At 34.7% G+C, this 26,533-nt stretch overlaps 1 protein-coding gene and 1 long non-coding RNA gene across 2 annotated transcripts; both read left to right on the forward strand.

The window, feature by feature from the left end:
- Positions 1-2,435: 2,435 nt before the first annotated feature.
- On the forward strand, positions 2,436-4,459 carry LOC127842458 (uncharacterized). Its single transcript, XM_052371983.1, has 4 exons — positions 2,436-2,532; positions 3,169-3,238; positions 3,625-3,657; positions 4,020-4,459. The coding sequence occupies exons 1-4, from the start codon at positions 2,452-2,454 to the stop codon at positions 4,142-4,144; spliced, it is 309 nt and encodes a 102-aa protein (XP_052227943.1). The 5' UTR covers positions 2,436-2,451; the 3' UTR covers positions 4,145-4,459.
- Positions 4,460-21,069: 16,610 nt separating this feature from the next.
- On the forward strand, positions 21,070-22,028 carry LOC127842437 (uncharacterized). The gene is made up of 2 exons (XR_008031645.1): positions 21,070-21,317; positions 21,689-22,028. It is a non-coding gene; the product is annotated as an uncharacterized LOC127842437 (long non-coding RNA).
- The last annotated feature ends 4,505 nt before the right edge of the window (positions 22,029-26,533 follow it).

A 26,533-nucleotide genomic window follows, 5' to 3' on the forward strand; every position in this document is an offset into this window, starting at 1 on the left:
AGAATTGTGGGGGAATTTCTACTTCGTGATGCCATGTGTGGGGATAAATATCCAGCATCCTCTGTTTACAAGATTGTTACTGTACGTCATTTTGTTTTGGATTTCCCACAGCTTAGACATTTCAATGTCTTCTAAAATGTTTTTTACGTGAACAGCCCAAATTAAATTGTCGTCTTTATTACCGTTATTTGCATGGTTTTAAAACATTTTAAATGTCAGTTGGATCACGCTGCTTTCATTTGACGATATCAGTTGAAGCCAGTTCTTGACGATATTTATTTTTTTGTATTTCTTTGAATGTAATTCTTCTTTATTCACCGAGGCAAATCACTAAGATTAGTTGACTGATTTCCCTTTTGCATTTCCGCAAGAATTTCGTAAGCACGGCTTTGTTCTTGCTGTGCCGCATAGTTCGGATGAATAGCTTAATAAGTAATAAAGTAATAATGCAGGACATCACTGCAAATGTAATGATCGTGTATTTATAACCTGGAATACACCCTTTTGTATGGCAATTAAAAAACGGCGGTCAGACAGCTTGTTTCCTTTATGTTCGTTTCCAGTAATACCGATGATTTAATTTTAATCCTTTAACAAAGACAGTTGTCGAATGACATCGGCAACATTGTTTTTGATTGGTGATAAGAGTTGCATTTGTGTTTAAAGATATGGTAAACGCATTTAAATAGTGCGCTACATATAACATGTATCTCCTCTTAAATATGCATGTTTAATATATTTCTTATCGAGTTATCACATTCATCGGGCGTGATGTCACTTTTAATAAAAACAAAAGGAAAATGGATTGCAGTGTATACGGATGCTTTATTATCTTTTGCACAATAAACCATTTATTCTCCACCTAGGTATGGTTTTAGTGTAAAGTTTTATATATTCCATTTTGTTCAACTAACAAACAATAATATTCAACAGTTATACACTAGTTAAATCATTGAAGTGGAATAAGTGTAAGATAATTGCTTATTACCTCGAGAAGTGTAACGACTGTCGATGCCGTTACAAACATAAATGCAGCCTATTTGCAAACTGTAAAACTTTTATAAAAATCAGTACGCGACGGTAATGCATGCCTCTTTCAAATTTCGGTTATTATTGTACGTTGTATTATTCCCATTTTTAAACCACGTATTGCCATTTTAGAAATTTTGCATACACACTCTAATATCTCTCCGGATATATATATTCTGAGTTTAAATGTATGCTTTATTTAAATGCAACGCCAGAAAAGTCACTTTCTTTTATGCAGTAGCTTCCTTGTTTAAAGAAAGTGAAAATTTCTTTACATCAACGGAAATAATAAAGCATGCATGTTAAAGAATGATTGCATGTAAAATCCTGCCCTTATAAATACGTATTTGCTATAGCCAATCCAGACAAAACCTATCTTAACGTTGGAAGCAGGAAACGGTTTTGTAGCACTGTCAAAAATAATCTACACTACTCACATCTCACTTAAGGCTCAGACAACGATCAATCATAATGATCGTTTTAATATTGTTTCAACACACTATTCTGCAAAAAGTAGTCATGTTCTTGTTTAAACAGGTATTGTTTAGGGAAAAACCCTTTTCTTAAAATCAGCATAGGCACATATTGAGTCATATGCTATACATAAACAACCATCAACGAGCTTCCTTATCCTAATGCTGACGTTGCCCCTCACTACAGTCAAAACAATTTCCTATGTTTTTCATTACTCTCCTTTGGTATGAACACTCTCTTTTAATCAGATCTTCAAACGCGTGATTTTGACGAAAAATACAAGTTAAAGGCTGTTTTTCCAACACAAGTGATTGAACAAAAAGGTTTTCGGTTTGCGATTACCTCTGGTTTTTTAAGCATAAAATTAGTATCAAGTGTAAGTAAAATATGTAGATAACGACATTTATGTGTTATTGATTAAGGTGTTGGCGCACCTATCTTTAAAAAACAAAACTTGTTAGATTTACAGACAAACACACTTTAAACTAATATCTACGGTTTACGCGTTTTGTTAAAAAAAAAGCAATTAAAAACGCAAGTATCGACTATTACACGCCATTCATGAGGAATACTGCAATAGGAATTGCGCCCCTAATATGCTTCTTATTGTTAATTAAGATTAATTCTCAATATTAATTTATTAAAATGACATCTGAACAAGTAAGGTTTTAATTGATATACAAGATTGTTAACAAATTCAAACTGTAGTCACCAACTGTTAACGACAAAAGCAAATCAAATCACCAACAACAATAAATACACTTACATTAACATACATTTTATTAAAATTTTTGGTAATTAAGTACAATGTACAATGTGGACGTAATGGAAATATATGCCATCCTAATATACACCTGTTCTGAAATGTAACATTCGACACTCTGGTTAACTACCTTAAAATGTTAAGAGATATCTTGCGTTTTGTTTTGATCCGTGTTGTCTCGTTCTATGGCGACAAAGCACTATTTAACGGCAGATTTCTTTACTGAAACCGCACTGAAATACCGAGATCCGCCGACAGCATTCAATGTGAGTACCTTAAAACTATGCTTACAATTAGTGACTAATATTTCAAAATGTATATTTTAAGTAAGTCGACAGATGAATAGTGAAATGCTTTACCACGTTTATCAAAATAAATACATTAGTTTCAAGACATTCGGAATTCATATTTAGAATCAAATACTCTTTTTAGCGTTCTATTAGAGAACAAGTAAGACTCATTTATCGGTTAAATAATGTATATAATGTTTGCTAAGGGATTGCAATAAAACAAATGAATATGAAATTGTATTTATACATGGATTTGCAATTACGCGGATAACCGATATATATTAACCCATTTATGCCTAGTGGACTCTCCCATCCTTCTAGATTGGATTAGTTTATTTCCAAAATTAGGGATGTCTAGTTTATATATATATATATATATATATATATATATATATATATATATATATATATATATATATATATATATATATATATATATATTTAGAATATTTCTTAAAGAAATCCCTTCAAGCAAACAGCGCAGACCCTGATGAGACGCCGCATCATGCGGCGTCTCATCTGGGTCTTTGCCTTTTGCCAAGGCCTTTTTTCTAGGCTTAAATGTTTAAGTGTGATTTATCATAATCTACATAATATATGTTTCCCATCTAGATGAAGTCCACGGTTGCAATTGCGTTCACGATTCTACTCATGTGTTGCCTTCAAATTAAAGAATGTACAAGTATGATCATATTTATTTTTTTTGTTTTATTATCACACTCGTTTTATTCATCATACATTTATTGTATACAGCATCATGTGTAAATTGATCAAAAATATTAAGTAGTGTGATTGTGAGCATTGAAATAAAGTAAATTACTTTGTAGATTTCTGGTGACGAATTACACACAATCGATAAGCCACTTAAACCTTCATAGCTGTAAAGGATCACTCGGCTTTTACACTGTTATGGCTATTAATACGTTGGTGTTTTTAATCTATTTTAATTAACACAAACATACATTAAAAAACAACTGTAAACTATAATGTAGACATAACTTTTAATACATACCGGTGTTTTGTTCACGTTTTAGAATGTTCTTTAACGAAAATGTGTTGTCATTGTAGCTTCTACAACAGCAAACTCTACTGCAACAGGAAGTAAGTCAAATAACGTGACCATGCACAGTTTTACATATGTCTACGTTCTAAACCTAATAGCCAAACATGTTCCGCAATATTTAATAATGAATGTTTAATGCAAACGTAAATCTTCCAGGAAATATGCACTTATCTTTATCAGCAAGTTAATTATCAAACGTGATCCTTTATTTTTAGCAGGTGGCATTAAGTAAAACCGCCGAACATAAGACATGAACATTAGGAACCGCAAAAATCCAAATAGAATAAGTAGTTTGCTGTAGTCTGCTTATATACTTCATTTTTACTTAATTAAGCTTTTTTGATCAGTCATATAATTTGTACAATATTATCAATACATAATTTTATTTATATAACTCCAGGCGCCACAATAGCCGCAACTCCGAACACGACTAGCCTTGACAACGGTTCGGCTCGAACATCAACCGCACCACTGACATTCATTGCCATTACTGGAGTCGTTGCTGCAAGATTATTTGCAAAGTAGTGGCAGCACGTCATGATGTATTGTGTGTCGTTTTTTAGTTAGGTTTCAGATAAGCGATCTACTAAAATGAGACTGAAAATACATGCATTGACAGTGTGTGCATTCGATGTTAAGATATATCTCTTAAATGGATCCGACACATACAGTATCATTTGACATGGTATGACAAAAGCGAACGTTTTTTGAGTGTTGAATGTGTGCATGGGTCTGATGTATTTATTTGAATGTAAATAAACCCGAATGTACCATGTTTTGTGTGCCTTTGTTCAATCAGAATTTTGTTAATATTTTGTTAATAAAAGTAACAATAACAAAGTTTATTCATACTTTATAGTGTCACACCAATTCTAGCATTGCATTCATATGCAAATATTACGCTGATATTTGTGTTTACAAAGTGTATAAACTGTTTCAGTTTAAAACAAAAATAATCAACCGTTCAAAATAAATCGATGCTTTTTATATGAACTAGTGTAATATTTCTTTATAAAGCAGTTCTATTTAAAGTACTAAAGTATTGCTATTTATTAAATATACATGTAATACCAGTCTATGTTTTGCTTTCAAATGTAAAACATAAGAATAACAAAGGCCGAAATTGTCTGATGCAATTTAAATGGTTGACTCGAGAAATATCTACATAGCGACATAAATATCCTGTCTATGACATTTATTTGTGTTTTTCTCTGGCCCATGTTTACCTTTCAAGTAGTATTCGCAGAACAAAACTATCGTTTTATCTCTTGAGAAACATCGTACTATAAGCGCAACATAATTAATAATATTGTGCTTTTGATAAAGCAGTTTATTCCTCGGTGCATTTATGAATGTGTTCTAATTTTTTTACACCGTACTGCGTGTCGGTTAAGCAATTTATATGATTTCCGAAAATGTAAAATGAAGCATGTGGTTTGGATTTCATATTTGAAAAATAGACGAAACTTTGTAATTGGCATAATGATTATCAATAATGCATGCATCCGCTGCCGTGAAAACCTTGAATTGAGACTCATAAAGCATTTTGCTGATAACCAAAACTCCTTCGCCCATATTGTGTACATACCTGGGTCTCTGTGTTCCAACTCACTGTAAAAGGAAAGGTAGTTTATCTGTTGACATTGCATTTAAACATGACAACGCAAAGACGCCTTCTAAATAATTTTTTTTATGATAAAGCACTTAACTCTATAACCCTTAATGTGATATTTAAAACACGGTACAAGTAAAAAATAATCATATCACTTTTGTCGATGCAATGTAATGAGTTAAACGCTTGTATTTAAAAAAAAACAGAAATTCGCTTTGATATCACAAGTGAAAACATAAAAGTCGAATTGTCTTTAAGTACGTTTTGAATAAATAAATCCATTTGTTTCTAGCGTCTAGAAAAAAAGGCCTTGGCAATCAGCCATCATGGTCTGCGCTGTTTGCGTAAAGGAATTTCTGAAAGAAATATTCTTATATATAAATAAATATACTAGACATCCCTAATGTTGGAAAAAAATAATTCAATTGAGAAGGATGGGAGAGTACACTAGGCATAAATGGGTTAAGATGCTTATATTTGTAATGACATATATGCGCATGTCTTGCATGTAAGGGACAAATCGATATGTCTAACATGAATGATATAAAGTTAAAAAATATATACTATATTATTTGTCTTTTTTAATTGTACATATTGGAACCTTGAGGATATCTCCATATTGTAAAAGCGTATTCACAAACACTCAGTGATTTGAAAATAACGGTAATGAACAAGACTAAACTAACGAATATACACGTGTGTATAGATACGCATGTTAAAAACAGTTATAGCTACGCGATCGATTGCTTTACGCAGCGATGTGCTTTTATTTGACAATAAAGCTAAACACTTACATTGGTCAACTCAAGTATTTATTTACGACGGTCTTCTAATAAATGAACGTACTATATTATAACAATCACCAGGCGCAAGTTTGTTTGCATGACACAAGTTAAAAATCGGCGATTTATTTGCAGCAAATAACAGATTGTACTACATGTATCAGCCACTGTAAAAAACTATTACGGTCAGCTATCAAAATTAGTACCGTGTTATATAAGGCTCAACATCGTCTTTTGATAAGTATTTCATCTGAAATAAGGACTGATATACAATCTTACACTTATTTAATATAAAATGTCATTCAAGACTCCCCTTTAAAAATGCATGCAAACATTCAATGTCAAACCATGAAAGAGAGATAACTGTGTCTGTTACTATATCTCGTAACATTATTTATTGGCTTCTATCTCTGTTTCCCAATATTATACGATTATAGCTGGCCTGCCTCTATTTCATCCATGTTGCATAACTAGCCAGTAAAAAGAAGACGTTGTCACAGTAAGAGAAAGACGTGATAATGAATATCCAAGTCGATACAACTCAGACTGTTCTTTAATATTTACAGCTTTATTTAGGCCTTTCAGGTTCCCATTTTTAATTCGATTTCAGGACAAAAAATACAAAACAATGTATTCATAGATTTTAACATGTTCTGAAGGAAAATTTCAGCCAGAGAGTAATTATTTGTTTTGCTGAGTTAATTAATCGTCAACAACAACTGCAAAAACAATGAAAAATCCGTTAAAATCAAACACATGTTGACATTTTTGTATCATAATCCTCGAAAGGCAATAACAAAAACATGCACTTATAGAGCTTCACGCAACATGAAAATGAATCCACTTAATCTTACATAAAGTCAGAAACAATAGGTGTATGTCACAATTTTATCATCGAATTAAAGATAAAGATCATTCACGAATTAATATGTCAACAAATGACAATCAATTGAATAAATACTTTTGGGAAATTGGTCTTTACACATGCACAATAAATTGTATCGTTATGTATTCAAATGACTCACAAAAGTCATTAAAGTTTTCATTTAAATCGAGTAAGAGACATAGGTCATAATGTTCAAAAGTAAATAAAATTGTGATATAAGGTGCTTCATATTTAATAGACAGTGGTTAGATGGTAAACACAGACTAAACAAGGGCTTTAAGAAATATTTTTCATTGTTTTGTATGCCTTGGTTAAATAAAAAATTCAAATCAATTCAGACAAATGTATGCCATTTAGTAAAAACACTTGTTTGTGTGCGAAAATATATGTGAGGCTCCCATCGAATTTAGGTATTGTTGCGCAAATGAGAAAAAGGTGATTTCAAAATGTCAATAAGATTTGGGCCGCTAACATGCTTTTTAAAGTTGCGATGCCCATGGAAAAAAACAATTGTACTACTTTTAATAAGCAATTATAAAACAACATGTGCACACATTAAAATGTTCTAAAGAAATTGGATTATATTTATAAATTATAAATGCGATATCGACAAAGGCCTTCATTTTTTCAGTTTGCAAAATGGGTACACAACTGAGAAGTCTTTTGACGAAATAAATGGCTGCGTGTTCATAATACGTTAAATAGATGGTTGGTAAATGGAATGATACATCATAAGAAATCTTTTTGTATTGTCTTCATTTGTAAGAAAACTTAGAATAGTAAATAATCCGCAGGTAAAATTTTGACATTTTAAGGTAATATGTATGTGTTAAAAAATCATCAGCATCGTAAAATTGTTTGTTAAGAGAAAAAAAATTGCAAAATATGTCACAAAAAATGGACAAGAATTCCATATATAGGTATTCAAGATAATAATGTTTAAGATGTAATTAATGAGGATCAATCCATTCGAATCATTGATTTAGAAATATCTCTTAAAAACATAAACCGCTGCGATATTTGTTTGCTTTCAACAGATGAAAGGAGACGGAATGCACTGCCATGTACATTAGAGAATGTTATGATTAATAATAGGGTAGTATATTCCACTGGGGTATGCAGAGTAAAAAAATAGCACAAAAGCAGCTGCCATTCTTTGCTTTATTATCTTATTATTGCATTGTAATGACTAGGCTTTGATTAGTAAATAAGTACAATGTAATACATAAGTATGTATAAAGCTAATAAATGTTTGCCACTGAAACACTTTCACGAACATTCCATTTATTGAAAAATAAACTTTTTTTCATTATCTAAAGCTGTTGTGCCTAGTAATCCCGTTTAACATCCAAAGATGCTGAGATGCATATATCATGACCTCAGAGCCGGACAATAATTTATGGAAAATGTTCCTCCATTTTCTTTTGCTGATTATGGTCATTTTTAAATTACTGTCTCATATTACCTTTTTCCAAAGTATAGCGTTGTCGAAATTGTTGACAAATGTCTACTTAAAAAAAACAACATAAAGACACGCACACAAACTACTTATGACACATATATTATATTATATTTATATCTGCCGAAACAACAAACCTTTTCGATTTCACAAAACAGGTTTAAACAACCCAGGTGAGCGACTAGGGCCACCATGGATCTATTGTTTAATATTATTATCAGCTCTGGTGACTTACAAAATCAATGGACCGTAGCGCTAAGAAAAAACTGTGAAAGATAGAGACTGATGGAAGATTATTCGGGCGAAGTCGGTTAGGTGGAAATCGCTTCAAGAAAAAGTAAACGCGCCTCACGCAACCAATAAAAATCGAAGGACAAACGATGTCATAAAAGCTCCCCATTAGTACTATGTTATAAGGCGAGCTTATAAGAATACATGTATACACCACACCGTAAAGTTGCAAATAAACAAACGAAGCACTGAATGGTATATATGTATTGATGCCTAGTTACTCATTCACAAGAAGACTTTGGAAAAATCTGAAAATATATTTCGGACACAAACTTCTACAAAGTATCTATTGTTTGCTCCACCTGCCATTTAATGAACCTGGTGAGTCCAAACGATTTTCAAAAAATTACGATGTTCTCAGAAAGATGCACACCAGCTGAGCCTTACTTCCCAAATTGTTAACCCATTTATGCCTAGTGGACTCTCCCATCCTTCTAAATTGGACCAATTTATTTCCAAAATTAGAGATGTCTAGTATATTGTTTTCTATATTAAGAATATTTCTTACAGAAATTCCTTTAAGCAAACAGCGCAGACCCTGATAAGACGCCGCACCATGCGGCGTCTAATCTGGGTCTACGCTGTTTTTCAATGCCTTTTTTCTAGACGCTATGCACACATGGGTTAAACCAGCCAGAAGTAAAATCAATATACAAATGCGTTCACGGCATTGGCAGTCCAAACAGTTACAAGATAAGTATTGATGCAAAGCATCAAAGGGCGTCGGGAATTTCAGTGTAAAAGGCACTCGATGAAGTTACATGGAAAGATTTTTTCTACTGTAAATATTAATATATTGGCCGATTATTTTAAACAAAATAGAAAAAGATATTGGTATAACCATTATCTATGATTTTGTGTTATAACCCCCAAATAACCATTATTTATGATGTTGTGTTATAACCCCCAAATAACCATTATCTATTATTTTGTGTTGTAACTCCCAAATATTTCATAGTTCATTTTATTTACATGGGTTTCGTTTTTTTACTGGTATCCGTGTGCAGTTTTCATTAATGGAACAGAAATATGTAGGTTTTAAAAATAATAATAGCGTAATTTCATATTTTTCTCAACTTCAAGGAGAGATGATTCTGAACTTATGTTGCTCATTTACGATAGGGGTTGCGTGGCTCATTTACGATAGGGGTTGAGTACTCATTGATATGAAAACACTGTAAAAGTTTGAAAAAAGAATGAAAACTGTAAATTGTATAAAGAAGCTGCATTTCACAATACTTTGTAATTCAGTAAAAGATCATAATAGATTTATTGCTCCGATGTTCATCATTTGCAATAGGGTTCGAGTAATACTGATATAAAAACACTTAACAAGTTTGGAAAGATTCAGAGGAAAGTTGTGAAATCTTTTAAAACAGTGGAAATTGTTTATTTTGTCAAATTTAATTTAAAAAATTCTGAACTTATTGTCCCGATGTTTCTCATTTTAAATGATGAAAAAATGCTCATTGATTTGAAAACACTGTAAGTTTCGAAAGAATCTGATGAGAAATGTTGACATAATCACCTAACCTAGCAGTTTTTCATTTTTATTTTTAAATTGAAAGAGACATAATTCTGAACTTATGGTCCGATTTTAATCATATAGAGTGTGGGTTGGGTCCTCATTGATAAAAAACCTGTGAAAGTTTGGAAACAATCGGATGAAAAATTTGGACTTCGAACAAGGATTTCAAAATTTCTCAAATTCTAAGGAAGATAACTATGGACGTAATGGTCGGATAATGCTAAAGGGCCCATACCAGCTGGATAGTAATACGTGACGCGCTTCGCGCTAAATATGTGGTTCTTAAAAAAAACTCCGAGGAGTGCTTGACTCTAGGGACACGGGTTGCTGGGACACAGCTCCTTTTTGGATAAGCGGCTGCTTCCTTTATCGCAACTCATTGTTACAATCAATAAAACGTGTCGCGCTTCGCGCTCTATATGTGGTATGGATAGGCCTATGATCAACAACCATAACAATACATGGATAATAGATGTGTTGTTTGCATTTATTTGTTAATATAAAAACACGTGTATTTTTTATAAGATATTTAAGTGATGTAAGAAATTTTAATTAACGTTGTCGCCACGTTGCATCCATTAATTTTAATAAAAAAAGTCCAATTGTAGTAGAATGGATTTTAAAATGTCTACATAAAATAAAGCTTTAATATATTTATTAACCTGACTGAAAAAAAATGTCAGCCGCCGAACTGTTCCGTGTGCCGGAACCCGGGATTAAACCGGGGGCCTTTAGATGACTTTTGCGTAAACAACTTCAGTCTAACGCTCTCCCACCTAAGCTATTCCGGCTGGCATTCACTTATGTACTGCTATTTGGTTAAGTTGTGTATAGCGATCGTTTTTATATGTCTATTAATAAACTCATACATTGTACGTTTTCGTACCACTACCCGTTCGAATAAACTTGCTTGTGCGATAGGTCGTCAAATATCGCACTACATTGATTCTCCACTAAATAAGCAAATTAGAAAAAACACACAAAAAAATATTTTGATCATTTTTTGTTTTTATACAAAACATCATTTGTTTTTATACAAAACCAGAAAGTTTCGCGTATTTGCCCAGTCCCTGTGATCTTTCCCCTGTGATCAGTTATGGATCAGTTATTAATTAAAACAATTAGCTTTGCATTATTGGCAATAAATGTTGTTATAAATGTCATAGGCACAAATGAAGTACTTATTTACACTAATTTACACACAAAAATCACCACTATGCAAAATATTAAAACAAAAATATATACATTGATCCGTAAAATAACTTCTCCTCCCATAAACGAAAATAAAATGCATTACATACTAGGCGCCGCCCTCCAGGGCGACGCCAATTATTATCAAACGCAGGTAAAAAAACATGTGAATTTTGCTAAGACGTTTGCAAATCCGAGGCTTTGCTTGTAAATGTATTTTACCAGCTCACAACAGTTTAACAGTTTAACAAGGACACAGAACTTTCATTCTCTTTGTCATACCCATGCAGAACAATGGATGCATTGCAGAAAACAAAGATTAATAGTTTCGCGTGATTCAAGCCATAATTATTTCCTAACATTACAGTCCTGAAGCGCATAAATACCATCGTCTAAATCATACATGAACATATCTGCTCGTTTTTTTATTACGATCGAAATGATTGGGGAAAACTTTGTGTCTTATTGAAATTCTATTTAGTTTGAAGAAAAGAAAACACAATACGTGTAGGTACAATTTCAATTTTACCCATCTTTGATCTCAGCTGATCGTCTGTTTCTTGAGCATTTGCATCAACGAGTACTCTCAGTAAGATGTCTTTTTGAAGTAAAAGCTCATCATCTTCAAAATAGAACAAGGAAATCATGTTAAACTGAAATATTATAAGAGCATCACGCATTTTTAAGTCCTTTCTACAATTCTTGCTGTAGCAAAGACCATATTGTTTAAAATCGACATGTATGTGACAGTTCAACTTAGTGTCATTTTAATAAGTATATTTTTTAACACATTCACGTAAAACGTTTCTTGGCATATGTACGCTTTCTAAGAAAAAAAATCAATATCTGAATGCGAAATGGAGCTATATAAGGCTTTAAAGTGATATTATGCGCATCTAACAGGGTATGCTATTCTTATAGGTGTCAATCGCAACCGTTGTTTATTTTTGGTGTTTTTGTATGTTGATGCTGCATTAACAAATATAAGTGTATACTTATATATGTTAATGCAGCATCAACATACTAAAACAATATCACGGAAAGAGAAAAATAATGCATTTGAATATTAACCGCACTTTCGTTTCAACAACTGACGACAGAAATGATTCGATGTATGACGTGAATCTAAACTTAGTTTTAGTGCAGATTCGCTCATCCGACACAAAAACACAATTTTTGTTTACGGATCATTTCGGCTTAGAGGACTGGGCATTGTGGTATCAGAAAAGGATAATAAAATTATCATTGCATACATATAAAGCTAATAAGTGATCCTCAGGGTGGAGCAAGACGGCATAATTTGTACCAACACGGTGGAAAATCTCTCAACTATTAAAGATGAAAAATAAAAAAACTTGTGGGTCTTGCGGTTTCAGAACATTCTTCAAGTTTTACTATAAACATATGAGGAAAAAACAAGTGTATATACATATAAGGAAACAAAATGATCTCAATATTGGGTTCTATTTTCATCTCTGAATCTGATCTGAGGGTCATGAGTCGAACAAAAGATGGCAGAGAAACATCATCAACGTTACATGTCATACGTCAAACCTCTGGACTATGCGGTTTCAGAGAAAATCTGTAAAGTTCTCTCTACAAAGTAAAACAAGTGACCCAAGGGCGGGGCCAATTTTGACTCAATGGCATCATTTAAACAACCTCTGTAGAGGACCACTTTACCACGTTACCTGCAAAATATTGAGCCTCTGAGGCATGCGATATCGAAGGAAAAAATGTAAGGTTCCACTTTTTAATGATATTTTAACCTCGGCTGACCAACATATGCAGCTGATCGGAACAAACGAGTTTTTTTTCCCCAAATCTACACAAAAGTTGAGGAGGAGAAGGCGTTAAAGAATGATTTTACGAACGACGGACATTCTGGCACCCTGAAAGCTCCCCATGAACAGCATTTGCATAAGTGAGCAAAAAACATAGGGTCTATAATCATAAGTGTCATTCCTTGTTTGTATGTTTTTTCTTATCGTAAGCGTCTGCGGAAACACTAGAGGACGCAAACATTGAAGAAAAAACACGGGGAAAAATGCATGTCAACATCGCTAACAAACTCCGCTGTACTGTTATCCCATTTTCTCTACGGCGTACATGGGTGCACCGTGGAGCGTGCGGGTAAACATATATACAGTTAATAGAATCATGCCTTTTTAATTCAAATATCGATGTTATGTGCTGTGTGCGAATACGCGACAGATTCAACAGATGTCGCTAGTACATAGTTCCGCCGGTCTCTCCCACATACACGTACTTGCGACAGCGACGACAGTCGACCGCGTAAACAACATTGGATGATTTGCAATCAACATTGTTTCTCACGCTGTACTTTCTGCGGATGGGATCTGTGAAGTATTCCGCCGTCATCATGTACGGGCAAATGGCGCACTTCTGCATCCGCAGGGCCCGTTCATGTTGGGCTTCCGGAAGAACATCCTACTGTGTTTCTTGTGTACTAGGATGTCTTGCAGATTGTAATCCCTTCTGAAGGCTACTAATGGGGGCTCAGGGAACACTTCCTTTATTCGATCAGACGTGTGCAGCGTGTGTAAGGTGTCTGCGGATGATACGGCCGGTGTTCGGTAATGCGCGCGAAAAAAGTAATCACGAGCGGAATCCTCGTATTACGTTCCGAGTTTTTCTTTTCGCGTAGAATGTCCTCTCTCTTTTTATTGTCGACCTTTATTAATTCGGTCTCTAAAAACTATCCGTCATATCCACGGTTTACGAGCTGTGCTTTCATCGCCTGTCTGTGCTTCCGGTAGGCAACCTCCTCTGAACAAATTCTTTTCGCACGCACACCCAGACCAAATGGTATCGGTTTTTTTTGTAGACTCCGGGTGCGAAGAATTCCTGTGTAGGTACAGATAATTATCAGTAGGTTAAGTATATAGGTCGTTTTTAAGGCGCCCGTTTTGTATTATTGTCACCGTGTACAGGAACTCGAGTTTTTCCAAAGAATAGCGGAGCTCGAGTTTAATGCGAGGGTTAATTTCATTTCAAAGTGTTTGGAAATTTTAAGTGCCTCGATACCATGCGTCCATAAGCCCCACACATCATCCACAAACCGGAAGTATGCGAGCGGTTGCTTTTCTGATCGCCAGAACAGTTCCTAGAGGCGTGAGCCAATTGCCGTCCCTTCCGTCTGTATAAAGTGTTCATCGTTGAAGGAGAATGTGTTGTTTTCCAACACAGTGTCCATTTTCACGATGACGTCCTCTGTAGGAATTTCCGGGTCCGCTCGCCTGTTTAAAGCCTCTATAGCCGCAGCACGGGCCTCATCTCTCGTCGCTGTCGCAAGTACGTGTATGTGGAAGAGACCGGCAGAACTCTGTACCAGCGACATCTGTTGAATCTGTTGCGTATTCGCACACAGCACAGTGACCCGGTAGCTGAAAATTTCTACACAGACGGACACTCCATGGATGCTTTTCAAATAATGGGACTTGAAAAACTAAACGGGTCAGACGAGTATCGCAAGACCATTGAGCAATTATGGAAGGCAAAACTAAGGACATACCGACCATATGGCATATCCGTACATATTTGAAACATCTTGAAATAAAAAATGGCCGCTGATGAAGATCGTGAGGTCGAAAGCTTCGGCATAAAATAAATACAGCGTTTTTGTTTTTATACATATCCATCGATTTTGACGTATAGCCATGTATCGTTCAGGTTTTTTTTAAATTTAGTACACAAATAATATGCAGTCGCTTTTAACTCACATATTTTGAGCACTTCATATAAATATTCGCAGATGACACTGTTAAACTGGTGTATTAATAAACATTGTAACAAACTAAATTTAACATTATAATAGCATCTGTCATATTCATTTAACAGTTTAATTGATATCATTATTTACATTTACACCTCCTTCCAAAGTTTAGGAGACATAATTGTTGCAAAACAAACAAAAATTTAAAAATGTGAATGTTAACGAAATTCAAACGGATTTTTTGAGTCTGGAATACAATAATTTGTTGTTTCTTCGATTTGATCATAACCAGGTCGCCTGTTGCACATAGGACTCGTTAAACAGCATTTGAAGTATAAAAGCATTACTAAATCTTTATGTTTTGTGAAAAATGTATGTATCGGGCTTTACTGGAAATAAAACCATCGAGTCCGACATCATTGTGATTCATGCAAGGCGTCAACCTCCGCGCAGAGATTTGCCTGGAACCAGCATAGCTGAATCCAGTACCGGCCGTTGTAACCAACCACGTGATAATAGCCGGGACACGTGGTACACTTATTTTTCTATTTTTATTTTTACTATTTTAATTTAGTTAATTAATTTTTCATTATGAATCTAAATGTTACAAATTGCATAAGGTTACTAAGGATAGTATTAATTTATGTTTGTTTTACATCAAGTTCAATATCGTGTTTACCTAAATTGATACACAAATAGACATCATATGTTAACGCCACACTAAACGAGGAGAACGCATCAAGTCATCGCCCATCGATTGGTTCACTAATTAGTCATGCCTCTTGGGTAAGCACATGCAGTCCATTAATTGTTGTATACTTTCATGTAAATGACAGGCTAACGTCCATATACGTCCGTTGCATACGTCATATGAAGTCGTTACCTTTGGGTACGTGAATTTGAACAAGTTCCCATCGGAAACTGCACACGTCACCAATGAGTGGTTCGATGTATGTTAATATATTCACTTCAGTAGAGTAACGTACACGTTAGACAACCGAGCAGATAGGTCACACTTACTTGTTGTCGCAGAGCCGTAAGGCCGTTGCAGTTATCTTGTTGTTCAAAATATTTTATGAACATTGGAAAACGTTGTGTTAGAATTTTATGAGCAAAAATACATCGCAATGAAAGCTGTATTGGACTTGTGCGCGTTTTTGTGCTACACCGACTATGAGACATACACTAATACACTTGTTTTAAAATATAAAAGTAAATGAATCTAAGTTTTGTGTAATGACAGGCATGGTATCCTCGAGTCACCTGTTTCGGTCGATGGAACAAAGAATCGAACAAAAAAAATCAGGTTAAATACAATAAAGTCGGCAAAAAAAAATGCATACGTAAAGCAGACTTATTTATAGTCGATCAATTCATTTATCGAGATTGATCGATTGCTTCCCCTTTTTCCATAACACCGAGATTTGGCCATAAAAACATGCGAGGACATTTGAGTACTGCGTCACCTGTTTCGGTCGATTGACTTCAGACCTCAATATTTCGGTCGTCGCAAGTCATATTTAAAACGTAGTACACGTGTAACTGTAACAGGCCTATTTAAAAGTTCTTCAACCGGCGCTGGTGTATTTTTTCCATATCATCGACAATTTACAATTTTATACAGTCATGTAATGTCTGTATTCAGAATGACAGAATGACAACATATTAGGAACTTTAAAGTTAATAGATATATTTCAGGAAAATCATTTTATGTTTTGATTATCTCGTGTGTGAAGGCAAGCCGCATATTCGGAAGCCATGGTCACAACTTCCATCCTCGCGTAGCCATATCTTACACTATCAATAAACCTCAAATGGTTTACAAACATGGCTTCTTCCTCTTGTGACATAACGAGAGAGAGTCCCGATGACATAACTTCTGCATCAACTCTTCCCCTAACTCTCTGTCGTAGTGAAGTAGTTTGAACACCAAACTGTATTGCTGCTCTACACACTAACATCTGCTGTTCCTTGGAAGCTCTAAACGCATTTGTCATGTCAGTAGGGGAATACAGCCTGTATTTTGAGCATGACTTGACAGGATAAAAATGAAAATACAGGGCACAAATGGTATTAAGACCAATCTTTGGTTGCCGTATGGGCGTTTAGGGTTATTTCTTCAACCAACACGTTTGGGTTACTGAATATATTATATTTATGATTTAATATCATAAACATACAGGTTGACAGCATGAACGATATGCAAAGAATGACATTCGAAATATTAAGTATTCATTTCAATTATATGTAAAATGATGTGTTCCGACGGTAAGATACCAACAGAATAAATGCACAAATGCAACTATTAAAACCAAATAAATACAATAATACAACTGACAGACATGAATATAAAAGATGTATAAAATGCATATTTACCTGAATATATTATATTTATGATTTAATATAATAAACATACAGGTTGACAGCGTGAAAGATATGCAATGAATGACATTTATAATAGTCATTCATGCACACGGATGTGGTTGAGTGAATAAACTCATGCTTGACAAGCAAATTAACGTATAAAAATGTTATAAAAAACAGTTCAACTTTCTACGCAGTCTCTACATACTCAAAACTAATCAGCTACTACAAAAGAACGCTACTAATCCTATTTACAGTTAAAATCTACTCTGTCCAACCATTGGGCAATCAGAGCAATGTTTCCTTTAAAAATAATTTACTTCAATATCATTCAGAATAAATATAATTATTAACTAAATACAAATGTATATTTACAACAACGACAATTCAAATACGTCTATAACACATTAATCGAATAATGTTGTACTAAAGCATTTTTCATTATCGTTACATTTGATTACAAGTTCTTTTATAAAACTCAAAGATCACTAAAAGTATTTGTTCAATCACAAGCTGAAGTGCCCTGATTGCATAGTTCTGCTATTTTCTTGTCAGAAAATATAAGAAGATATTTTTGTTTTATACGTTTTGAACGCCCCTTGTACCGCAATTTTATATTTTAACCTCATGACAGTCACGTGACTTTGACAGCAGACGCCAAAATCTTCCCTAAGCATACTCGGAAATGTCAAGAACGGATTATCTCTATGTTGATGTTCTTTTTATAGAAAGAGAAAAAAAAGAAATAGCAAAAATGATCAAAATGTCAATGGTATCAATTCAGATCGGAATACTTAATTGTTTTGTCCTCATTTTTGATAAACAATGCGAGTAGCCATCGGTGTTGACACTTGCTATGTACACACAAAACGTTGACTGCATGCGTTACTTGGATAGAGGGCACTCGCAAAAAATTACGAACGACCGAAATCGGTGACCGACCGAAACAGGTTACTGGACGAGAGAATATATAAATTACAACTGTGCGTGGAGATTTGTCATTGCGTAATATTTTATCTAAAGCCGGCTACCAGTCTTAACACCGTTTTGCTCACTCTCTTACACTGCGGTTCATTACATTCGCGTATGTTGAGGCACGAACGACAACTCTACTAGGAGAATGTGTTTTGCTGTTGGTTTTTTTGTGTGACCGGTTTAACTTGTGACCGGTTTGACTACTTTAACAACAACAACAATAAATCGTAGCAATGAAATAACTCTCAGACGGACGTCTTTTTCGTGAGAACGACTTAACATGGCAGAATACCAAACAATCCGCCCAATAAACGACATGACATTGACTTCGTTGTGAAACAGATTTGGTAAGTTCGGATTTAAGTAAATCGAGCGATTATTACAATATGATAATATCGTTAGCACCCCACGTGACGCAGTTTAGCGGGAGATCCAATTTCTGTTTGCTTGGAATTTTATAGTGCTAACAGGTGCATACTGTCCTAACGTTTATTTCGATGTTCACTATAGTAAGAGGAAATTGTCCTTCGTTATTAGCAATCTCTAATGTTTAAATAATTAATTAGTTTAAATCAAAGGAAACACTATTGGCGACGAGAAAAGTTGAACATGAAAACGAAGAAATGTTAGTGATTTGTTTATATAAGGACATGCTGTCCTGAATCCAATGACATAATGCTGGTGGGATCAGCCAATAAAAAAACATTTGCGCTCGTGAAAGTGCTGTTTTCTGGGCTTAATAACTGCAATAATTTTGCATTATCCGAGGGACGCCGTCATCGCAGCATTCGGTAGAAAGCAACAGCTCATCAGACAGGTTTGCAATGAATGTTTGTACTTAAATGTTAAAATCATATTATCGTGTAAGAACCTGTTATAGAACAGCACCTATTATCGGACGTTTTGTTTTGGTTCTGTACCGTGAGTCTGTAGTGATTTAAGGTCTATTCCAACAGCCTTGCTGTTGAGCTAGCTTTTCAGCGACACGGTTAGTATCTGACTACCACTCTGGAGGTCGTGGGTTCGATCCCCCATTGAAGCTCCGTATTTTTACAATAATGGCAACGAGGCAAACACAAACTGTGATTCAGAACGTGGGTGTGAGCTTTCTAATGGCTGCAAGGAGCCGCTTGTGAAGTGGTCGACACTATAATATAGCAAAAAGTGTCATATGACATGCTGTAGCAGGCATGTCTGGCCTTGAAACATTTCTAATGGCTTCAAGGAGCCGCTTGTGAAGCGGTCGACACTATAATATAGCAAACAGTGTCATATGACATGCTGTAGCAGGCATGTCTGGCCTTGTAACATTAAGAGGGGGAGGAGTGTAGTGATTTAAGGTCTATTCCAACAGCCTTGCTGTTGAGCTAGCTTTTCAGCGACGCGGTTAGAGTGTCAGACTACTACTCTGGAGGTCGTGGGTTCGATCCCCAATTGCAGGGCTTTTTTTCCTTCTTTGCGATTGGCCGTGGACGGACATTTCACAATTTTGACACGGCCAATTCACAAACCTGACACACAGGTGGGTAGCGTGTGGCTATGCTATTAATTAGTGAAAACATCATTTTGAATGATAAATAATCATATTATAACGAAAAATTAACTTTTCTGAAAAAAAATATTTCACTATCAAATATATATATAACAAGGTACATGTATGCAACTCAAAATCAGCCCAAAACGGGGTGCATCGCTTTGAACAGCCATATCTTCATCAATTTTGCAGCGATTTTCACGATCTCGGTCTTATTCAACGCAGAAATGAATTTCCTTTCTGGAAATGTATATGTCTTGCAATATTTTTACAAATGCTGGGTCAACTTTTAAGAAATAACACGATACACAACACGCATGACCCAGTTGACAGTGATCATGTATTCTTTATGAATGAAATCTCCAGTTGTAAAGACACACCTCCGCATTGGACCAATGAAATCACTCGTATGTTTAAAATGTCAGTTAGTTGAAATGTATGTAAACAAAGGTTTCAAACGGCGCTGGACAGTTAGTCTTGATGCAGAATGTAACGACAAGAACGGTAATAATGTTTTTTCATACGTTTTATTGAATTATGGTATCGAACTACATGAACTTTATAGGGAAGTTGCCCTTTACTCCGTGAAGATTTCAGTCTTAAAGACAGCATGATCACTGTCAACTGGGTCATGCGTGTTGTGTATCGTGTTATTTCTTAAAAGTTGACCCAGCATTTGTAAAAATATTGCAAGACATATACATTTCCAGAAAGGAAATTCATTTCTGCGTTGAATAAGACCGAAATCGTGAAAATCGCTGCAAAATTGATGAAGATATGGCTGTTCAAAGCGATGCACCCCGTTTTGGGCTGATTTTGAGTTGCATACCTTGTTATATATATATTTGATAGTGAAATTTTTTTTTTCAGAAAAGTTAATTTTTCGTTATAATATGATTATTTATCATTCAAAATGATGTTTTCACTAATTAATATCATAGCCACACGCTAACCACCTGTGACCTGACATGGCCGTGAATATTTACAAAAACGGCCGTTTTAAATCGTGAAAAACGGACTTTTTGTGCTCAAAACTGTCAAAAAAGGCCATTTCGGAACAGAAATATAAGTTTCATATTAAACCTCGTTTTTAATTCCGAATTCGCGAAAAACTGTCGACTCGCGTTACCGATGTTTGTTTGTTTTAATCGATTTTAAAGTGTTGTGTAACCGGTGAAACCGGCGTAAATAGTAAAAGCTCTGCCCAGCAACGTCACTATAAAAAATGGCGACGCCGAACGCTCTCTACTACACGAAGAAAATTAAAAAAAAACGCAAAATAATCCCGATTTATTTAAATTTGGGATAACAGTAAAGAAACAAAAGCTTTCTACAGAAGGGTAAGATTTGAAACATGCACATTGATAACATTATAAGGAAAGTCATTTGATAAAAGTGAAAGTATCTGCCGCGGCTTATGTATTGATGGAAGCTAGTCAAAACGGCCCCTAGTCAAAACGTCCCCTAGTATTGATGACCGAGACTTGTTATTCGTATCTGTTTACGATTGGAAATCTTGGTTAAAGTACATGTAATAATGTGGTTTTTTCATATATATTTTTTTCATTTAAATGCATATTCATGACACATATTCATGATTCAAACTTTGTATGTAGTCTATTTATGCTTTGTGAAAAAATGTGAAAAATAAAATAACTTGTTTACATTTCTTACAAAAGTACTGTTTTTCAATGTATACCTAATGTTTCAGATCAAATGACAACCTCCCAGGGAGATCATCATACACTGGCGAGGGTCAGGCTCACAGAACATGAAAATTATCATGAAGAAGGAATTTTCCTCTTCAGATTTTGAGAGAATTATTGACATTTTCAAGAGTAAAAAGAACAGAGTTCTAAAGCTGTAAAGTCCAGAACATGTCTGAGTTATGTGCCCTTGAAATGTTCTATGTTTATAAATGTTATTCCTGTGGTAAAGAATTGTTGGGACCAGGTATTTTAGTTGCATTTGGTACATGAATAATTTTTTGCAAATCAGATATATGTATATGTGTTGTTATTGTATCAAATACAGTATTCATAGAAGGAAAATATGCCTTTATTGCATTATTTAAGGAAATTTTGATAATATTCAAGTGTTTAACATGCTTTAGCTATGCTAATGCATTGAACTTTGAATTTCACAATTTAAAGAAGTTTGCGACTCGTTTTTTCACAATTTTAAGAAGTTCGCGACTCAATTTTTCACAATTTTGAAAAGTTCGCGACTCAATTTTTCACAATTTTGACAAGTTCGCGACTCATTTTTTCACAAAGTGAGGGGCCAGGGCCGCTTCACAAAGTCAGGAAAAAAAGCCCTGCATTGAAGCTCCGTATTTTAACAATAGTTCTGTATGCGCATGACATCACATTGATAAACAAATGGTCGCACATGAAGTCCATGACCTACTTGCCTACTTAGCTTGAAACAAATGCGCCGAAAACAGGTTAAAGGAATGTATTTACTGTTATTTACACCGTTTTGTGTGTTTTTTGGTATTACTTTTTGAATGCATTTATCAAACGTGCATTTACACATCAAAAAGCATATTTCCATTTGCAATTTTGATTGCAGCAGACGCAGATTTTTTCGCCGAGTCCGGGTCACGTGATAGTCATGTGACTTTGTATATACTGGAGTAGTATTTATGAAGTGTTGGGTAATAGGTCATGTTTACATCGGCCGCCATTATGTTTTGTCTGCTAGAGCTAGTAGAGGTGACAATAATCGGGGAATCATTGTTATGAATTCTTGAAGGTAGTTTGCTGGAAAACTTTAAAGATAAATCATTCAATGATTGAAATGTTAGTCATTTGTTAAGACAAAATGTTTTTGTCATTTTAAGTGTTTCAATTTTAAAGTAATTTAACGTTATTTCTTAGGTGTTCGATAACTGGTTCGTCCAACATATTAGCATCTAACAGTTTATAGGTGTCTATCCCAACCGTTGTTTATTTTTGGTGATTTCACTTCACATACACTTGTATTTGTTAATGCAGCATCAACATACTAAAACAATATCCCGGAAATAGAATTTTTACAATTTAATCAGGGTTTTTTTTTACTAAGAAAGTGACGCCGATATTCGGCGTCTTCCCCTACCAGAATTTTTTCCCTAAAAATACCATTTCCCCTTCAAAAATATAATTTTTCACCAAAATATAATATTTTACCCTCAAAGAAATGGTTTTTTTCTTTTGGGAAGTCGACACTTATCCAATTTGTACCATGTACAGTCGTCGAAATTCGCACTAGTCCGACAGCAAAAAACTAGTATTTTTTCTTTCGGGCTGGAAATCCAATATTACAAGCCCGGCGTGCTTGTACAATTCATTAAACAGAAAACGAGTTCCACTTTCATTTTCAATATTTGTAAACAAAGTTTTGAGCCGCTTAAATAAACAGCCGCTTTTGTTTTAACTCACTGTGCACACGTGCTGGGCAATCAGCAGATAATTGGATTACTGTGCATAAAGCGCATGGTTTTGTGGTTCCCGGATTACTATTATGTAAAATAAATGTTTTGCGTTGCGTTCGGGACACAGAGAGTAATGTCCGAACAGTTGTCATTCAAGTACGTCGTTGAGGAAAGCGAATCTGAGGTAACTGTGATTGACGCATTTGTCAACTGGCTTTTTGTAGAATAACCTGGCACTTAATTGCTTATATATTTTCTGGTGGTTCAGGTTTGCGCTCTCTTTTACATGGATATATGGGATACATTTCTGTTAATTATTTACCTAAACTTTATGTATATTTATAATTGTGATTTGATTGAAATCCCTGTGTGAAATTAATTTCTTCTTATTTCAGGATCCGAAAGAGGCTGGCTCAGATGACGAGGAAGCTAAATTGGATGAGGATGAAATTAATAAGAGATTTGTATTGTATTCTATAGATTGAATAAATGAATGCTTCTTTGGATATTTTATGTTATGTTTATCTGCATTTTTAACAAAAATGTTTGGCTAGTAAAAACTGACTCGGGCTTGTTCAAATTCCCATAGTACTAGCCCGACTTGCTTGTAGCTTTAAATCTGAATTTCAATGACTGCATGTACAACGATCTCGCTCTCTCTCTCTCTCTCTCTCTCTCTCTCTCTCTCCCGACAAACACTCAAATCTAGGAATCCCAGTGATTCTATATATAGCTCTTAAATTACGTCATGGAAACCGGGCAACTAATCGTTTTAATCATGTGACTATTTTACTGGATTCCGGTCTTGCGCGAGAAGGTTGTTTCGTCAATTAATTACCGGAAACCAGTCGAATTTTCATCCGGGTTATGTGAAAGCCAAGATATAAACGTTAAAACAGAAAAAAGTCTCACAATTGGCGTTCATACACGAACAAAATAAAACGTTCGGACTCGGAAAATATTAATTGCGTTGACCATTTTTTAAGAATGAATCATCAAAACCCGTTGAAACCAAGCAGGATTCGGAGGTTGGTGTAATCAACATCGATTAATAATGTCGGATTCTTGTGAAAGTGAAAGTAGACAATCGGCAGCTGCCGCACCTTTCCCTTCCAATACTGTAGCAGATCTAGATCGTCAACCCATTCATCATGAAATTGAAATCACAATATTGACATCGTTCCCCGGCCCAAGTTGAAAACATTTCCCATTATTAGATCTACCCCTGCAACTTTATTTAGGACTTTGACTTTAATATCATACTTGTTCATGTGTTTAAGAACAAAAAGGTCAAAGACATGCCTCTTTTTCTAAAAAAAACCCTGAAGTCTGTAGGTGAGTTATAGACATTGAAATGAACAGTGTTTATTTTTTCCCCAAATATGTCTCTTTCGCGCTCGATTTTCCCCTTTTACCCAGCGTCCAGCGTCTTCCCCTTTTTCTAAAAAAAACCCTGGTAATATATGTGAATCCTGGGACTCGCTGGACTAAAAAAAAAGTCCCAAACTGAAAGTGTGAGTCCCAAGTATTATTGACTGTCCATTGATGAATTTAGCAACAAAACACACACACATAAAAAATGAGAAGCAGTTATTAGGTTTTAAATGATCTATTAGCTAAGGAAGAGCATAACACATACATGTAATGTTGGAAATTACAAATATGCTGACTATTTATCATGCACAAGGCATTTAAAACATACACTTAGACCTGACTAGATGCAAATATGATAATAAGCAATAGGATATTCACAGATAATGAACATGAAAAGATATAAACATAAATGCAAATAGTTGCCAACTAATAACTGCATACAAACCACAAGTTTTATGCACAAGTATTTTCACATTATGTGCATGGGCTGTCATGTTAATACACTCATTTGATGTAATTAACACGTTGCAAAGAAAATCCAAGAATAGCACAACAGGGCCTGTATTCACCAACCACCTAAGGGAAAAAAATTACCTATGGTTGTCATTTTGCCTTAGGTTTTTGCTGTTTTTCCCTTAAATTTAAGGAAATACCTTAAGTCATATTCACAAACTTCCTAACCTTAGAAATACGCCTAAGGTTGACCGTTTTTTCCCTTAAAGTTAAGGGACGTGTACACCTTACTTAAGTCCAAAGAAATCACCTTAAAAATGGCGCCGTAGCAGACGAATTTCCGTTGTTTTCGCCTTTTTTTGAGCAAACTCCATCCCAAAGGTATGTATTCTTTGAAATGTATCACCGTTCTAAACACAGACCGATATGTATTCCAATTACTTTCAGAGTCCGGCTTTTAAACAGTATAACGGAAGTAACATTGTTGTTAACTTACATGTACGCGAATTTTGTGATTACCATAATAATTGCATTTTTGTATCATTTAACGTCATTTTCAGTGCATGCATCATATGTTTGAAGAAATGGAAGGGATATGAGTTTAAAGTGGCAATATGAACTTGAAACTGGGATGTGTTTACATATCTGTCATTGTGGTTATACTGTATCGCATGTCAGATTGTGTTTACCTTTCCCTTTTGCAATGTACGAATGTGTGTTACTGTATCATCTCGGAATTATTAAAGGGGCCTTTTCACAGATTTTGGCATTTTTTAACTTATTCATTAAATGCTTTATATTGATAAATGTAAACATTGGATCGTAAAAGCTCCAGTAAAAAATCAAGAATAAAATTAAAAAAAGGAAAAGAACATTGCCCGGAGCAGGTTTCGAACCAGTGACCCCTGGAGTCCTGCCAGAGTCCTGAAGTAAAAACGCTCTAGCCTACTGAGCTATTCCACCGAGTACACATGCTTGACGTATTTTATACCTTATATAAGCAATCTTCGTAGTTTCACAAAATTTAACGACAAAAACAGAACTCTCCAAATTATTCAATCGTTTCGCGTTGCAACGCTTTATAATTTTTAGGTTTTAAAATCGTCAAAAGATGCATATGATGGCTATATTAGACCATGGTAAAAGTTCAGTATTACTGTTTCCTCACAAATATCATAACTAAAACGAAAATGTGCGAATCTGAAACAACTTTTTTCAATTTTGTCAATTTACCAAAGCGTGAAAAGATCCCTTTAAGTAAGTACACACTTTTTTCTATTAATTTGCTTAAATGATTGACTTTCTTTTTCA

Source organism: Dreissena polymorpha, chromosome 8 (genome assembly GCF_020536995.1).
Source record: "Dreissena polymorpha isolate Duluth1 chromosome 8, UMN_Dpol_1.0, whole genome shotgun sequence".
In the NCBI taxonomy this organism is placed as follows: Eukaryota; Metazoa; Mollusca; class Bivalvia; order Myida; family Dreissenidae; genus Dreissena; species Dreissena polymorpha.

Coding starts and splice junctions, on each gene's coding strand:
- LOC127842458 (XM_052371983.1), top strand. CDS start 2,452: ATGGCGACAAAGCACTATTTAACGGCAGATTTCTTTACTGAAACCGCA. Junction 2,533..3,168: donor ATCCGCCGACAGCATTCAAT/GTGAGTACCTTA, acceptor TTTCCCATCTAG/ATGAAGTCCACGGTTGCAAT. Junction 3,658..4,019: donor AAACTCTACTGCAACAGGAA/GTAAGTCAAATA, acceptor ATATAACTCCAG/GCGCCACAATAGCCGCAACT.